Source organism: Staurois parvus, unplaced genomic scaffold, assembly GCF_062004578.1.
Source record: "Staurois parvus isolate SC_StPar_1 unplaced genomic scaffold, SC_StPar_1.0 ptg000202l, whole genome shotgun sequence".
Taxonomy (NCBI): Eukaryota; Metazoa; Chordata; class Amphibia; order Anura; family Ranidae; genus Staurois; species Staurois parvus.
This window is the reverse complement of record NW_028317998.1, coordinates 8,301,013-8,319,931: the sequence shown is the minus strand read 5'-3', so window position 1 is coordinate 8,319,931 and position 18,919 is coordinate 8,301,013. Positions and strand designations below refer to the sequence as shown.

Here is an 18,919-nt window from a genome sequence, read left to right as displayed (position 1 = left end):
AGATTACCTCAACTAAACCTCAACTAAACTCTATAGTTAGTGGAACTACATTTTTATTTAATAATTATCCCTCTAGAGTTTCCATTACTCTCTATGAACTCTGTTAAAGGCTGATTAAAGAAATCCTGAGTAACAAAAGAAGGTTCTTTTTCTCACAATTAGCTAGATTATCTCCATCATTTTCTTGGTGCAGGTTCGAGAATAGAGTAGTGATTGCTGAATCTGAAACTGATCCTTAGGGGGAGATTTACTAAAACTGGAGCACTTGGAATCTGGTGCAACTGTGCATGGTAGCCAATCAGCTTCTAACTTCAGCTTGTTCAATTAAGCTTTGACAATAAAACTTGGAAGCTGATTGGTTTCTTTTCCAGATTTTGCACTCATCAGTTTTAGTAAATCTTCTCCTATGCATATCAAACCTAAGTCCTTTGATCCTTTTTATGATTCATCCGCTGTGACTACAGACTACAAAAACATATATATAATGTATATGCGTATAATATTCAACTTATTCAAGTGGCAAAAACTATTTTTACTAGCCACAAACAAATGCACAATACTGATGCCCTTAATGACTGAATTTGAAAAAAAATGTTAGCTGAAAAAATAAAGTTGACTAAATGAGTGAAAAACATAAGATATGTTTCTGCTGTGCAAGGGGGCTCAGTATGATAATATCAATACAGACTGCAGGAAGTTATTCTAGAAACATTTGATTATACATCTAATTATCTATTCATATATGTTCAACTGGGACCATAACTGGATAAAATATTACATTGACATCTGGATGTTTGCCCATGATATCACACTCATAAATGCCATATTTGCTCATTACATTTGTGGGCTTTGCTTTCTGCTTTGTGGTGCTAAACAATGGTTGTTTTTCACTGTTGTTCTCAAAATGCAACATAAATTAAAGGGCACTCACAGCACTAGGTCGCAGGATAATATCATCATTTGTTACAACATATAAGACCTGATTTTCATCAGTTGAATAAGCAATATGCCTAACAGTAGAACATAAGAACATCTATCTTATATGACTTAACAAAAAAAATCCTTGAATTTATGTCACTTGCTATATTAAAAAAAACTAACCAAACCTAATCAATCATTTAATTTTAGATCTTCCTAAATTATATACTGCAAGTACCTGCCTAAACTATCAAATCAATTGGTGGACAGTCAGGTAGGCCCTTGTACCACCTGGTGTTTGGACAGGGACGGATTTCATTGGTCCATCTGGAGCAGTACAACCTGTTGTATTCTCACAATGCATAGCAATCAGTTGGCTGACTCATTGAAAATAATAAACTCCCTGTGTGACTGATATTTTACCATAACAGTTGTTAAGTGAGTCACGGAGTCATTTCACTGAGTCACTGAAAGCTGCCTCTAAGGGCTAATCTACATATCATGTTTATTTAACAAAGTAAGAAAAAGAAAAAAGAGCGAACATATAACAATGTGAATGTGTCAAAAATGGCTTTCTGGTAAGCACTGCAATAATAACTCAAAATGTGTACTTACTGAAAATATTCTAACAAATGACAGTAACATATGGTGCTGCATTTGATAAGACAGAAGCAGGAAACTCACCAATGGTACACTGCTCCCCCTCCCATCCTGGGCTGCATTCACATTTTCCATCTTTACATTGTCCATGTTCAGCACAGTTTGGGTGACAGGTGCGTTCTTCACAGCTGGCTCCTCCCCAGCCATCTTCACATTGACAGACACCTCCTGAGCACACGCCATGACTTCCACAGTCCACTGAGCAGAGCTCTAGAGGAGCAATAATGAGCAACGGTGTTATTGTGTCACAAAAGACTTTCCTTTGGCATTGGCAATTAATGAAAAGCTATGCAAATCCTAATTAACGGCATTATGATATGACAGAGCAAACACCGACTCACAGACGGAAATTCCGTTACAGAATTAAAATCCTAACACATCCAAGCTTTTTTTCCCTTCCAAATAGTAATAGCAAAGCAAAGCTCCCCTTAAGTCAAACATTGGAAGCCTATTACATTCATAATGTTAACTTGCTCCCGATAAAGCTTTGCACTTGGGCAGCATTCCAGCATTAGAAGCTTGATAGATGGCAAAGTAGCAAAAACACTCTAGAGGTTAGAGAAATCACAACTCAAAACAGAAAATATGTATCGATCTGTATAAAAATGCTGGAATCAAGGAGAGACTGAGCCACAGCACCAGAACAATAGTATTTCTTATTTTGTAGCCTAACACAAGCTAATTGTCTTACAAATGATATGTTCAAAGGTTCAAATAATTGCTTAAGTTGGAGCAAACTGTTTAAGTCTCCATGGGGAAGCCAGCACAAAATGACATTCTGTCAGCACTCTGATCCTGTTCTGCATTAGGACAGGTTAATAAAAATAATGATCATGCAGTCCTTTTAGTATGTGACAAGTATTGCACGGTTGTTTACGGTACTCTCTGCAAAAAAAAAAAAAACATCTAATACAGCATCCGCCAAAAGTGAATGACTATTACATCACCTGGGATATGTTAATCATTGAGATTTGTGCCCAACTAAACTACATTAAACTGTCACAAAGAGACTTAGGAGTTTATTTCTTGAGCTCTGGTAAATTGTGCTTAATGATTATGACTGGCTTTGCTCCACTTCACTGGGAGCAGTACTTACCCGGCTTTGGCATTACATCAAATCCCAAAATGCGCAGTTGTGCTGTCAAAGTGACTCTTGAAATACCTTTGCAAACACAACAAAGTATTTGCCTTCATAAATGTTATAATGAACACACAGGAAGGATATAAAAATAGCTCCCAACAAACATTTTCAGGATATTTATTTGAGGTAGTTCTATAGCGCCGTCAATTTACGCAGCGCTTTACATACATATATTGTATATTCACATCAGTCCCTATCCCTCAAGGGGCGTACAGTCTAAAGTTCCTAACTCACATTCATACATACACATACTAGGGCCAATTTTGACAGGAGCCAATTAACCTACCAGCATGTCTTTGGAGTGTGGGAGGAAACTGGGGTACCCAGAGGAAACCCACGCAGTGACAGGGAGAACGTGCAAACTCCAGGCAGGTGGTGCTGTGGTTGGGATTGCGAATCAGCAACCTTAGTACTGCCACACGGAAGTGCTAACCATTTAGCCACTGTGCTTTTGTGGATTTATTAAGGTGTCTATGGCCATGGACGATATTCAATTTTAAACTAGATCACATAGATAATGTATATAGTTTTATCCAATGGCCTCCTATAGGATATTATTCATACAAAGCTCTAGGAGGGTTATTTAATATGACGAAAGCTGAGTTCCACCTGGAAAAAAAAAGTCAGCAGCTATAAAATTGTAGCTGCTGACTTTTAAAGTACAGACACTTACCTGTCCCTCAGTCCAGCGGTGTCCTCACCACCACTGGTTTCACAGGCCGTCTTCTCTCCCTGGCATTGGCGTGTTCAGTGTGGACACCCAGCTGTGACAGCTTGGGGCTTCACAGCTGGGTGCCCACTGTGCAGGCGCGAGAAACGCTGCGCTTTGTGAATGGTCCCATAGTCTTCTAGGACCTGTCAGAAAACTAGGGGAAGGAAGGGGGGAGGACAACTTCCACTTCTGATTGCCTTAGGAGATCGCAGCAGTAGTGGGAGCGGGTACCCGCTTCCCCCTGCACTCCCCAAAGGTGCCAATTCTTAATGGGGAGCGAGGGACAAAGGCGTAAAGCAGAACTTCCCCTTTTGGGTGGAACTCCACTTTAAGCAATAACTGCAGCCACTGAAATTTATGTCCAGCATGTGAAAGGAATGATTTTCTTTTCCCCTCAGAGACCCCCGGTCTGTGGAGAGATTCCTGGTTTATCAGCAGAATTCTGGGAACACCCCTTGAACACGGGAATAACAGCAGCTTATGTTCAGAGATGTTCAAAGTTTATTAGACATTAAAAAGATTATATAGACTACAGATAAAATAAAGGAGGGGGGAGCGAGTTTTGAAAACTGTAACTTGTAAATTTCCATCATGAGCTAACTACATGAAACATAACATATACATTTCTTGGTACAAATTGTTTTGGCTAACTTTCTGGAAAACAGCCAGACAAAGACATTGTCAGGGTCATGTTAGCTTCTGTTGATACATCCTTGAACAACCAAAAACAGTTTCATTAAACTTCTAATATATCTGCAAAAAGCTAACTTAATACTTAAAATGGCGTACATAATACAAAATGGAAGTTATCTAGATCCTTTCAGCATGTACATACAACCAAAGCAGTGTATTATAAAGCACATACATCCATTCAAATCAGTCACTGTCCCCTGAAAGAATTACAATCTATTGTCCATAAAACACCAGGAAGACACTAGGAACAATTTGGTTGAAGCTCATGTTTTTCTATTAGTCAGATTTTAGTACAAACTAGTCAGAAAAAAGAAATGGTTCCTGGTTTGCTACTAAGGGTTGCTGTACTGTGCGCAATGGAATTTTCTTTGTTGGATAAAGGCCACAAATGACCCCAGTGCTGAAAGAAATACATACATTGTCATTGTTGAACCCTCCTGAATGACTTATGCCAGAAAAATATGTAAATCAGATGTTCTACATTCATTCTTCACTAGCTGCATGCCTGCTATAGGTAAAAAAAAAGAATGTGGCCAGAGACAGCCAGGCAAATGTAATGTTTAGAAGGAGAACTGCAGCATCCAACTATGTAATAGTGTACATACAGGTTGAACATTGGCTACCACATAGGTGGGTAAAACACCATCTGACACACAATGCATACATAAAACATGGGTGTAATTAAATAAAAAGTATATATATATATATATATATATATATATATATATATATATCAAAACAAAAAGAAAGGGTTTGTTCTTTGCCTACCACAATTTTGTTGAATAATAAACAGAGAAGATGACAGATTACATGTATAACTCAGCATCAAGAAGGCGACCTTCTTATAGTCCCCATACTGAAAAGATCTACTTTTGAAGTTGAACTCCAGGCAAGAAGATAAATGCACCGATGAAATTCTTATAAGAGACTAAAAGGATCTGCATTATTCTCTATCCAGTTGACATGTGCAATTTAGTTTGTTCTGAGTCATTTTTTGGACAAGAATTTTATTTTTGGAGATTCGGATGTATCCGAATTTCCAAAACAGACATAGTAAAGAATTTGAACTACTCTGGAAAAAGTTCTAATGACATTTTTGGATTCATTTGGATCATTCTGATGCATTGAGAAGCGCCGATTGTTAAGGAGTGGTCGACCGCCACATCCTTAACAACCATGACTCATCTGCTATGCAGAATGTAATCAAAATAAGTACCGGTTAAAATTTTTTTAAACACCCTGGTATATATTCATATAGATTAGGGCCTGGTATAGATTGGGGGGGACCCCACATTGTTTTTTAAATAGTTTTTTTAACCAGACACTTATGTCTGGTATGGATTTTAAGGAGAACCCCACTCTTGAAATTTAAAAAGAAATGGTGCGGGGTCCCCTCAAATTCATACTAGACCCTTATCTGAGCATGCAGCCTGGCAAGCCAGGAAGGGGGGGAGAGCGAGTAAGCATCTCCCTCCTGAACCATACCAGGCCAAATGATCTGAACATAGGGTGGTTCTTTGGGGGAGAGGGGCGGTGGTTATGGGTGTCTGATGGTGGGGGCTTAACGGAATCTGGAAACTTCCTTTAACAAGGGGGCCCCCAGATCCCACCCTCCAATGTGAATAAATATGGGGTACATAGTACCCAGACTCATTCACCAAAAAAATCAAAAGTAAGAAAGGAAAACTACAGAGACAGTTTAAAATCCTTTATTGAAAAAAACCCTAAAAAAATAAATGTCCCCAATGTAGATCCAACATCAATCACTATGAATAATGGCCTGCTCTAAAAAATAAAAACAAAACGCAGCTCGTCAAGCATGATGCCCCCCCTAGTTTACCTGTCATTTGGAGTGTGTCCCTGGATGGGACACATCTTGTTCGATGAGTGGCAGGTTTTTCTTTTTCGTGTGGGTCTGTGTTATCCTGATGTTGGATCTACTTCAGGGGACGTTTATTTTGGGGAGTTTTTAATAAATGACTGTGTTTTTTTTTTACTTTTGAAAATTTTTGGGGTGAATGAGTAGGAGTACTATGCACTCCTGCTCATTCACATGAGGTGAAGCTCGGGACCTGGGGATCCCATTGGTAAAGGGGGCTTCCAGATTCCGATAAGCTCCCTACCTGCAGACCCCCACAACCACTGCCCAGGGTTGTGGGAAAGAGGTCCTTGTCACAAGGTCCTTAGGAGGGAGGCCCCTCCCCCACAGCACCCCCCCATTGAGGACATGTGACCTGGTATGGTTTGGGGGGATTTCTTGTAACCCCTTCCCCTTTCCTGGCTTGCTGGACTGCATGCTTAGATTATGGTCTGGTATGATTTTTTTTTTTGAAATTTTGGTGTGGGTTTCCCCTTAAAATCCATACCAGACCTAAGGGTCTGGTATGGATTTTGGGGAGGACCCAAAACTGGTTTTTAACCACTTGCCCTGCAGAGGATTTACCCCCTTTCCTGACCAGACCGTTTTTTGCAGTAGGGCATTACGTTATTTTAACTGACAATTGCGCGGTCATGCAACACTGCACCACATATGAAATGTATGTCCTTTTTTCCCACAAATATAGCTTTCTTTCTGTGGTATTTGATCGTCTGTGCGTTTCTTATTTTTTGCGCTATTAAAAAAAAGACCGACAATTTTTTAAAAAAACAAACTATATGTTTTACCTTTTTTGCTATTAAACATGTCTAGTAAAAAAATTTTACAAAATCAAATTTCCTCGAAAATTTAGGCCAAAATGTATTCTGCTACATTGTCTTATAGCTGGACTGTGGGACTGACATTCTGACACTGTGGGGAACTGACTTGGTGTCCCTGACATCCCCAGTGACACAATACAGTGATCAGTGCTAATAAAAAGCACTTACACTGTACTAATGGCACTAGGCAGGAAGGGGTTAACATGTGGGGCAAACAAAGGGTTAACTGTGTGCTGTGTGCTGTACTGTAAGCTGTGTGTGTGTGCTTCACTGTAAGCACACTGCTTTGCATGGTTCTGCTGACAGGGGAGAAAACTGTATTGTTTATATACAGTTCTCTCCCCCCCGTCGGTAATGCTCGGCAAATACCAGGTAGCGGTGAGTAATCACCAGCCGGGACCTGGGGGTTGAGAGCCGAAGCTGTGAATAGCAGCGCAAGTAGGGCGCTTGCGCAGCTTGCACTCGTCCCCTACCCAGAACTGCAAAATCACGTACGTATAAGTGATTTTACGCACCCCTGATGCCCTGTAGCAGTATATCTGCTATAGTGTGGCGGGAAAGTGGTTAATACATTTCGGTGTGGGGTTCCCCTCAAAATCCAGGGCCTGGCATGGTTTGGAGAGACCCCCATGCTGTTTTTTAAAAAATTTTTGTTAACTGGTACTAGTTTTCTTTCCATCTGCTATCAGCGGGGAATCCCACTGACAGCAAATGAGTCATGGTTGTTAAGGATGCAGCAGCGGCCCACTCCTTAGCAACCAGCGGCATTTTGAATGAAATGAAACAAATGCTGAAGATATGAAATTAATTCCAAAAATGAATAGGCCCATTAACAAATGCTACCGAAAACAAATTATTCAAATAACAAATAAATCTGAAAACAAAACAACATTTTTTGGCATGCACATGTGTACTGTCCAGTTGTGCAAAATTTGCAACATCACCACTGTTTAGTAAAACTTACAGGCCTCCTCCACACTCCCCACTGTGACTGGACAGTGAAAAGAGTAGTAGAGAGACTAATGAGCTCATCTCTCTATCACTTTACTCTCTTTCAATCAACATGCTATTTTTACTACAGCACAGCTGATTGGCTCCTTGTGCTGTTTCTCCATCCTCAGTCTGGGCTCTGCTATATAGGAATGCAATAGGCTGATAGCCAGACAAATTTGGGTGATTACACTGCTTGCATTTAAAAGATACATGTAATGGTTTATTCATGATCATGGAGATGCATTCATTTTTGACTATTCTAACTGCCTGGAGCTCAGCTTTAAACACAGAGTGTTTCCGTGCTCTGCTTCCTTAATGCTTGTCTATTGATTATATAACGTACACCTGTCAAGACAGAAATATGAGGACCGTCATGATTGTTGGCCTCCTTTTGAAAATACCAATTGCCTTGTATTTGGTTTTAATATTCAGGAATCAGTGCACAAGAACAAGCATGCAGCAAATGAAATTCAAAGCAAAGTCAGAACTCCTTTTTGCTATACTCGTTTTTGGTCAGTGACCCAAACTAATGCCAATGCATCAACATGATAGGCAAGCATCAAGCATTTTCAGAAGCAGATATTAGCAATAGTATGCTCCATATTTCTGTTTTGACAGGTTTTCATTAAGGATGACTGAAGAAATGCACTGTAGGTGTAGTTATCTCAGCAGTCATTTAGCTAGTATGGTGAATACTCAATATACAGATAGTAACTACAAACTGAGGCTACAACCACGAATGTATGGAACATGAGTCATGAGAAACATAACGGCCACATACAAAATTTCTTGCTGGTATACATTATCAAATCATGATTTGCATTTCTTATTCATTTATTATTCATGCTACTGTTGAATTATGTATAATCTTCATCAGCAACTGTAAATAGATATTTTTATAACTATACGTTAACCAAGTTACAAAGTTAGAAATATCAGAGCTTGGTTTGATATAGGTGTACTGTACTGTACATATAGGTGTACTGTACATAGACATGGGAACAAGGGATCAGGCTTTAGTAATTATTCTACTAGATAGCTTTGTAGTGGAGGAATGCTCTATTATGCGAGAACGGACAAACACTAAATTAACTACCTTATCTCAGATTATATGGGGCCGACATAACTATCTAGACCAGGCCATTTAAATCTTTGTTTGTATGAGGGCCACTTCAAAGTACCCACTCTTTAGATATGCAATGGGGATGGCTATCCGTCTGGAATGCACAGTTTTCCCAGGCTATGACCTTACCTAACTAAGGTTCCCTCCAAATACTCAATAATGAAGGGAATTTTGATAAGAGAGCCTCAACCCAGCCGCCTCGGTGCCATGTCCTGGCATATGTAATTTTATCACCAAAAGGGGAGGCTCTGGGAAGGGGCTGAGTTATGCAAGCGATATGGGATGGGGAAATTGTCCAATTCTGGATGAGATGCGTGGGAGATAGATTAGATAGTTCTACCAATCAGGATGGCCCCATGCAAGTCTATGAGAGATAGGTGTATATCATGATAGATTTTGGGGGAAGATAGGAGAGAAGATCCAACAATCCTGGGGACCCCCCATGCTACACCATTGGTACATATCAGGACATCTCTCTGGCACTTTACATGTATACATGCTTGTCGTATGTGTTGTCTGTCTTGCTGTTTGTGGGTTTAGGGTATGAGCATTATATTCTATATTTCATTGGTTTAATCGTTTACATTTTGTTTCTCTTTTCATTTTTCTTGTTGTAAAATAGATAGATTGTGGTATGTTAGTCTAGACCTCCCTGCTATTCACTAATAAATTTTGGTTGTTGTGTTAAAACTTTCACTCTTGTTCAAAGAACTCTCATTAAGGTTAATAAAATCATATCAGAGAAATATTATATTTCATAATCTATAGATTTGGTCAACACTATTATTCTTTTTTAATGTGGGCCCGGTTTAACGTTTAAGGGAAAAGTCAAGATTAGCATAAAGCTTCAGCTTCCTATAACTGGATTTACTTATCATTTTGACATGTGGTTTCCCTGAAGGTTACATAGTTACTTTGTTAGTCTGATTGAAAAAAGACACAAGTCCATCTGGTTCAACCCACAGGTTGCCTCTGTTTCAACATGTTTTCATCAAAAACATGAATTTTACCACATTGCACTGTGCTACAGATCGCAGCAGGGTAATGCTACGAACAGGTAACATGGAAACACATGTTTTCTATATGCCCATGGGTGACTGGTATTTGTATGTTGAAAAATGCCAGTCAGCACATCAGTCAGTGTCAGCAAGTGAAAATTAAATATTTTACAGCTTAAATATCATATGTTGTCATAGCTGCATTTGTTTTTTAAGCTTTTTTCCCTTTATTCTTACCTGGTGATCCAGGCAGTAACACACTTCCTGTCTTAGGTGTCTCCACTCTAGCAGCAATGGGACACCTCCAATGATTTGTCCCAACTCCCTAACTGCACCTATTGCTAGACAGTGTGTCCCGTTAAAGGAGGCTGGAAAAACAGAGTTACTGGCTGGATCACCAAGTGCAATTAAAAAAAATTAAAAAAGGAAACTGAAGCAGCCACCACATCTAAGAATTGATAAGCTGAAATATAATACAATTGTTTTTTGGGTTTGATACTGCCTTAAAGTGGTAGTACAACCTATAGTTAAAGCGTTACTAAACCCTACAACAGTAAAATCAGTCTGTATATGCAGTAAAGCAGAAAGGAAACTCCGCCTACAAGTTTTAACCAGTGCTCTGCTGGACACTTATAGAAGTCACAAGACTGCTCTAACTGCTGATGAGAAAAGGTATTTATCAATTTATAGTTACTAAAATATTTACATTTCTATGTTCTGTGTACTGTGGAAGACCAGATATAATGAATGCAGGATCTTGGGTTTAGTAACACTTTAACCTCCCTAGAGGTCTGATTATGTCAGTATTTCTGTGCTCAAAACGGTACATTGTTTTCAATGGAAATATGTTGTTTTTTTATTATAGGCCTGTAATTCTAAAGAATAACTCACTGAAATCTGTCTGAACAAGAGTCTAGTAAACATCCCGGGTATGATAAAATTTGAAACACGAAATCATAAATTATAATACAATAAATAATCATAAAAAATAATAATATAATAACACATTTAATTCAATAATATAATCAAACCAAAAACACTGAAATTTGAAATATAGCTCCAAGTTCGCACATCGCTGAGCTCAGTCGCAAAATCGTTTTCAGTGTCTGATGATGAATTTCCCCACGAATCATTATCACTCAATTCTGCAAGTGGTTCTAATTTACTATCGCTGTTCTCTAGCTGGTCTAAAACCGCTTTTGTCCTAAAGGGACGCTTTTTGGACGCCATGGACGTTTCTCAGTTTCCAGGCAGAAAGAACAGTCAAAATGCAGGCAGGGCACAGGACAAAGCACTAGGGACAAAATGTATGTGAAATGGTTCAATACAGTAATGTAATACTATCAGATTTTAGTGTATTGAGTGAATGGCACATTTTTTAATTTTTTAAATTCCAGCCAGTTCCATCCCTTGTACATCCAGTATGTCCCGATGCTTGCAGGGAACTGAACCTGGAAGACGGATGCCGATTTTGGCCGGAGGACATGGCCGGGGACGCTGCAGGGGGGACATTGCGGGAGCGCACGACAAGTTAAGTGCTGGAGGGATCCCAGTGCAATGCTGCAGGGTAATCCTGAGTGTAGCTCGGGGTTACTGCTTCTGGTACTAAAAGAGCTACCCTTGGGAATATCGCAAGGGTGATTAAACTATAGCCTACAATAAGGCTTGCTTTAGGTACTTTAAATATCTCCTGAACACGCACCGTTTAGGAGATATTTACTTGTACAGCCAGTGGTAATGTCACTGACACATGCACTCTGAAGGAACGACATACCCGTGCCATTCCTTCAGAGACCTGTGCCACAAACAGGGACTCCCGCGCACATGACCGGGAGTGATGTCATTGCACCTCGGCCATTCAAAGGACCAGAGCCCATGAACCCAGAAGAAAGACCTGGTGAAGATGGAAGCCCTGTCAGTACTGACAGAGTGCCACTGGAAGGCTTCGTTTTAGGGTAAGTTTCACATAATGTACTAGTATGCAATACATACTAGCACATTATAACATTGCTATTTAGGTGAAATTGTTTTTTTTTTTAGTTTTAAGTTTACTACCACTTTAAATCTGAGCAAGCCTGCTGCTGCACACATTTCTAATGTGCTCTAAGAATGCAGCCTGCCAAGAATCCAAGGACAATTGAAACATAAACAAAATCTGTATGTCTTTAATATAGTCCAACAGGTGGTGTGAACAGTATATTAAGTTCTGCCATTACACCCCTACCCAGATGCTCACCTTATCAGTATGAAGTGATGTCAAAGGTAGGAAGAGGAAATGTAGCTTACCTAGAGAATGATACGTTCTATACTCTTGATGCTCAGGACTAACATTATATTAAAAATATTTTTGGACTTGTTAAAATATAGAATATACAGGTATTCCATTCTTAGAAAAAATGGATATAAATAATGCTTCAGTGATGTTTTGAGCCCCAATGTTGAACACCCCTAGTCTAGATGCTATATTCAAAGTGGCTTGTTTAGTTTATAGTCTACATTTCTAACTAAGAAGTCTTCCCTACACTTACCATGCAGGAGTTAAAAGTTTAATTTAAAATTCCCATCAATAACAATCGCATTACAGTTTGTTCAGACAAAGCGAGAGGAAATGAAAACAAACTGTTAGCAGCTGGGCAATTTACAACTCCTAAAACCACAGTGTCATTTCTCATTTGCTCTAGCAGACTTTTGAAAGCTTCTATTCAATGCAACTTCCCTTTTATAATTCATTTTGAGAATCCTACACAAGGCTGACCCCAGAAGACGGGTACATTTGAAACATTTCTTCTCGGGATGAAAGACTAGGTCTTGCTAAAGGATATAAAGGATGGAGAGCTTGTTTATTTCAACCGTTACCTGCTGCAAGTGCAGCCTTCAGAAAATTATGTAACTTGTGATTTTAGTCTTTTAAACAAGGCAAAGTAAATTTTTCCTGCTTGTTCTTGTTATGTTCCCATGAGCTTTTCTACCATTTAAATATACATTTGACAATAAAGATCTTATCAACAACTGAAAAATAGGATCTCTTTCAGGTACAATTGTCGAGAGATACAGACCCCCACCTCTGGTTATATCAACATTCACCATGGGTCTTGTTTCATCTCAATACAGAAATGGAAATTTATTTCTGGTTGTACTGTTGATTGTTAAAAGATTCTTCGTAAGCTCAAAAGCCATGCAGAAATTTCAACCCTTCAACATCCCTTGTGATTCCCACTTCTCTCAGAAAAAGGAAACACTTTTTTTGTTAAGATTTGGTCTTGAAGCACCTTTTCTATGTAACTCTGGAAAAACTTGGTTCTTTAATGGTATGAGTGTACAAACTCTGCTTTGGACTTTCCTCAAAACGTCCTCAATATAAACATTGACAAGTTTTCACCAGTGCGTGAATTAGTACTGTCAGGGAAACCAAAAAGGAGATTTCCAGATGTTGTGCATACTGCCCTGTGCTTTGTGGTGCACATTCATTTACTGTTTATGTGTGTTGGGGTATCTAGCCTTAGAGAACTGCAATTTGCGAGCAACAACATTTGTGCACCCATTTTGCACACACAAATAAAATCACTTATACCATTATCAAGTAGGGAAGATTACACTGAATCAGGTTTTACTGAAAAAAATGTTAAAACATGCCAAAATAAGTGCAAAATAATTTCACACTTTAATGAATCAAGACAAAATATTTCTCTGCCTGAACTAATGGCGATAACACAATGCTGTCTTCTGAGTGTACATAACGGTATTGCATAAACATAGTCTGATAATTATGAGTAAAATAGGCAACTAGAGTTATTTGCTTAATATTGTTGTTGCTACTTAAGTGCTAGAAAACAGCATAAGTTATTATTATTTAGTTATCACGGCATCAAATGTTTGAGGTCAGGAGGCTTTTCATCTTTGACTCTTATCGCATTCATCCTCAAGGAAAACTAAATATATCTAAGTAAGGGGATACAATGAATTTTTCATAGGTAAGAATGCAAAATGAAAATTTAAAACTGAATATTCTGATTCCTGTGTAAGCCCAGGTGTGACTGATTCTCTTTAATGCTGAATTGTAGCTGCTAACAATATGGTATACTATATACTTTTAGTATCTTATTCGTATCTTGTTATAACTTTTCAAACAATTGAAACTTCCCATAAAATAAGCCATCTACAGGCATTCATCTTTTTGATTCTGCTTGATCAATCCAAATATCAAAGTTAGCATAAAAGAAAAAAAGTAATATCTATAAGATTCTCTGGAGCCTTCCTAGTTATTCGACATCTTCCACATATTTCGTATTCATTTTCTATGAAAATGGTTTCATGTCACTGTGCTTATTCTCTAAGATGCATTCCTTTGAAAAGCCTCTTGCCAGTCCCCTGGCACTTAACAATATGTTCTGTCAGTAAGGAAGATTATTATTATTAACCCCAGAAGGATCTACTGTAATGTTTCAGCCCATGCTAATGCTTCATGTGTATGTAATATTTTCAATATTAGATCACAAAGCCGAACTCAGTGCACTGACTTCATTTTATGTGTACTGTCATCTAATTACATTTTGCTTTAGAATTTTGTATGCCAAAATTACATAGTGGTAACTCTGGCAGAAATACAATTCATAACCTTATTATTGGTAATATATAATTTCTTCTGTTTATACACTCAGCAGCCACTTTGTTAGGTACACTTAGCTAGTACTGGGGTGGACCCCCTTTTGCTTTCAGAACTGCCTTAATTCTTCATGGCATAATTTCAACAAGGTGTTGGAAAACATTCCTCAGAGATTTTGGCCCATATTGACATGAGTTACTCACTGGATATTTTCTCTTTTTCTGACCATTCTCTGTAAACCCTAGAGATGGTTGTGCATGAAAATCCCAGTAGATCAGCATTTTTTTAAATACTCAGATCACCAACAACCATGCCACGTTCAAAGTCACTTAAATCCCCTTTCTTCCCTATTATGATGCTCGGTTTGAACTTCAGCAAGTTTTCTTCACCACCTCTAGATGCCTAAATGCATTGAGTTGCTGCCATATAATTGGCTTATGCAATTTATGTTACCAGCAATTGAACAGGTGTACCTAATAAAGTGGTTGGTGAGTGTACATTTAGAAAACACCTTTATAAATAGTTTTTGTCAGTTTGCCCTAACTAAAGAAAAGTCAAAACATCTAGGGATTTATTTTTGAGCTGTGGACATTGTCAAAGCTGAACCAGGTAATTATTTTATGTATTTGAAAAAAAAATCCAGGCAATCCCTTATGGTTTGTTAATGTGTTACCAAAACACACATTTGTGGGTGGGCCCTATCTGTTTTACATAGAACCAGAAAAAGTGCCTAAACCCTTATTGATATAGACCCCCTGTAATTTGCTGGACCACAATACTCAGCCTAGCAAAGTTTCTCAGGTTTGCTTGTCACAGTGCTATCAGTCTAGCACATGGACCATGCATACTGTAAGGAAGAGATCAAGGATATTTATCAAAATCACAGGCTGGAGCATATCCTGTATCAGGCTGCATTGCTTATCTTCAGTGTGGTCTGCAGAGATGTCCAACTTCTACCTGTGATGTCCAGCAGGGGTTCCTAAATGTTAAAGTGGTTGTACATGTAAAGTTTTTTTACTTTCATGCATTCTATGCATTAAGCTAAAAAACCTTCAGTTTGCAGCTCTACCCGCAGCCCCCCAACTTCAGCAAGTCATCTTCACCACATCTAGATGCCTTGAGAGTGCATTGAGTTACTGCCATGTGATTAGCTGATTAGCAAATTGTGTTACCAAGCAATTGAACAGGTGTACCTAATAAAGTTGCTGGCAAGTGTATAGGTTATTTTTTCAGTTGTGCTGTGTTAGGGTTTTCCGAAATGCCCCTCTTTGAATTAGTTTTATGTTACTATGCTCTGACAATTCCTGCCTTCAGGGCTAAGGTCCAGCAAGTGCCTAAACTAGTCTGATGAGACTGTGTCATTGGCCAGTAAAATCACTCCCTTCATACAGGTCACAAGGTAGAAGTGGGCTGGGGGGCATTTGCCCCTAGGTCAGTACAAATAAGGTTGGTTTGGTGGTTGTGAGTGGAGGTAATCCTTTATTCAAACCTTGAACAGAGTGGCATTGACAGCTGCTATGTATTATATCGATAACATGGCTCCCTGTTCAGACCTGGAATCATAGCACCTGGCAGAAGGAAGTCTTCTAACAACAAATTTCCAGTTTTAAAATGTCAAGTGACTGAATGCAGACAGCTACAAAGGAAGATTTTGAACTGAACTGCTCAGAGCTGGTGGTTATATGTTTTGCATCTGTCACGGAGGGAAGGGAGTTAATTTATTTATATAGTGTGTACATATATTGACATATGATCTTGTGGGACTGTTCATGTGTGCTCAAACCCTTGCCTCCACTATCCAGCCTCATTGCCTCTCTATGTGGTTTGATTGCCTTCACCCTCCATACTTGTTTTTCCAATATCCCATGAGTACATGAAGAGCAGTATCTTGTAGTAACCAATCCCATCTGAATTGTGATAATGGCATGATATTCAGTTTATTTGCTTTATGTAGATGAATCCAAGTCACTGTCACCGTGTGAGCAGTATTCAAAAAAGAAAAAAAAGAAAAGGTTCACATCCAACAATGTTAAAATTCCCAGGGAGTTTTAACTTTGTTTAATTTGAATCATTATACATACATCTTTCTAAGTTAAACATTTGTTGGAATGATCTGCACTATATGTTTTTTTTCTTTAGAATACCTCTGAGGATAACTCTTATTTTTGATGAGAGTTTAAAAGATGGACCAACTGGCAGATGAATAATACTCAGTTTGGACTATCCTTCTGCTGTATTAGATCACCACATATCTGGATTTTAACCCTTTGCACCAGAGGCTCCTGGCCCTTTAAGGAGCTTTATATGCTGGAAGGTAAGGCAGTGTTTGTAATCACGTGACCACTGTGATTGGCTGTGACAGTGGTCACATGATTGGAAAGCTCCCGATCGCAAGTAGAGATCAGGAGCTTTCTGTTAGCCGCCAGTAACTATGTAGGGAGTGAGCACGGTGTGCTCTCTCAATACAGTTGTGTTTTTGTGAGTACGCATATATGTGGCCTCTGCATTAAAGCCTACCCACCAAGAGGCTGCATCTATGCTTGCGGCCAGCAGGAAGGAGTTAATAAAAGTTTGTAAGACCTCTTTGGACATAATGAGGGTTATACTGTCAATGAGTGCTTCTAACAACTGGTGGTGAAAGTGGCACTAAAGATCTTTCTATATTGTGTATATGATCATATTTGAATGTGTATTGACCTGTGTACTGCACTGGCCATCCTGTAGGTTGCTTTGAAAAACCCAATAGTTACATGCCTAATTAAAAAAAATTGAATGTGTACTTACTTCTTTTACATAATGGAGGAGATTTACTAATTCACTCAGAATCTGGTGCACCTGTGCATGGTAGCCAACCAGCTTCTAAACAGCTTGTTCAATTAAGCTTTAGCAATTAAACCTGTAAGCTGATTGGTTTCCATGCAGAAGTGCATGATATTCTGAATAAACCAGCTTTACTAAATTAACCCCAGTGAGTTCTATAATTCTAGTGAATGTTGTGTAAGAAGAGATCGTAGGAACATATGGTGTTCTTTGGAAGCACTGCATTGTTTTTTATTTCAAATTTCTGTCATTTCATAAATGACAGAAATTGTGCCTGTGTGTTTTTAATACATCTGCAATAGTTGTTTCAAACCTACATGTACATTGCAATCTAATATCCTTTATAGCCTTATTTATTCTACCCTGAAATGAATTAATATTAATATCTAGCAGTCTAGAAAATAGTATTCCAGTTCCTTGGAATGAAGCAGGGAAATCATACCTACTCCAACTACCTTAGATGTGATAGACATGTAATATTGCAATTTCTGTTCATTCCTCTGTGGTTCAAAACTCAATTTTCACTGAGCAAAAACCTAATCAATACAACTTTACAGAACTAGCTGCTGATGGTAAACAAAAAGACATATATTTCATTTCATATGGCAAAGCCATGGAAATTGATATTACATAAAAGGATTACTCATTCTCCTTGGGGTAAAGGTTTGTTTGCAAAAATATGTTATGCTGCAGAAGAAGTATGGTTTCTGTACTTTGACTCTGTGGGTTTATTTAATAGCCTACAAAATGTATTAGAATACACAGGGCCATATTTAGATATCATACTGCCCTAGGGACAACTGAATGATGATGCCCTTTTGTACAAGCACCACCTCTTGTGTCATGTGACTTTTTAGTAAAAACTACAGATAGAGTAGGTATTATGTATGCAGAGCTGCTATTCATTCACCTTTTCAGCTGAAATATCTCTTAGACTCCATCCAGACCTTTTCGATGTGGTGTGCTAACATACACTTTAATGCACATTGTGTTAAGGCAGCCTAGTCATTTCAATGGGATGCTAATGGACCACAATAGACCAAAAAAAAGACAACTGCAAACTTTTTGCTGACACAGTGCACCAAAATGCTCTGTAGTGTGTTACCGTGCATTGTGATGTTCTGCAATGCATGTGTATTGGATGTGCATTCCTTTAGTGTGCTTCTGTACCATTTAAAATGAATGACACTGCAACAGGGAAAAATAGGAATAGTTATCATACTGATCCATTGGTTCCAATGTTCACTGGTCATTATTTAAGTTAAGGTAATACACAAGAGCAATAAGAAATCACTATAAGGACTATAGTCTGTTTGTGGGTTCTCATAAGCATTTTGATGATTGCTCACCCAGCAAATGTAAACTCAAGTAAAGTATACACATGACTTAAATGTATGTGTTGTGGTCCCTGCTTGAAGCATTAAGGATTGTGTACTGCTTCCTTATTGCTAATTTCTGCTGTTTTTATGATAAAACAAAAACTAACATACAAATGTGTTCAATAAGAAAATCAAGTAATACATTTAAAACAATTTCACAATTCTCTATTTTTAGAGAGTCT

At 38.5% G+C, this 18,919-nt stretch overlaps 1 protein-coding gene across 5 annotated transcripts in view; it reads right to left on the bottom strand.

Moving 5' to 3' along the window:
- Window positions 1-18,919, bottom strand: part of TENM1 (teneurin transmembrane protein 1) — a 947,931-nt gene that overhangs the window by 331,016 nt on the left and 597,996 nt on the right. For all 5 annotated transcript variants that reach the window (XM_089678299.1, XM_089678298.1, XM_089678300.1 and 2 more), the window contains one exon: window positions 1,603-1,788. In XM_089678299.1, coding sequence (XP_089534425.1) covers window positions 1,603-1,788 — 186 coding nt within the window. The remainder of the gene's footprint in view (window positions 1-1,602; window positions 1,789-18,919) is intronic.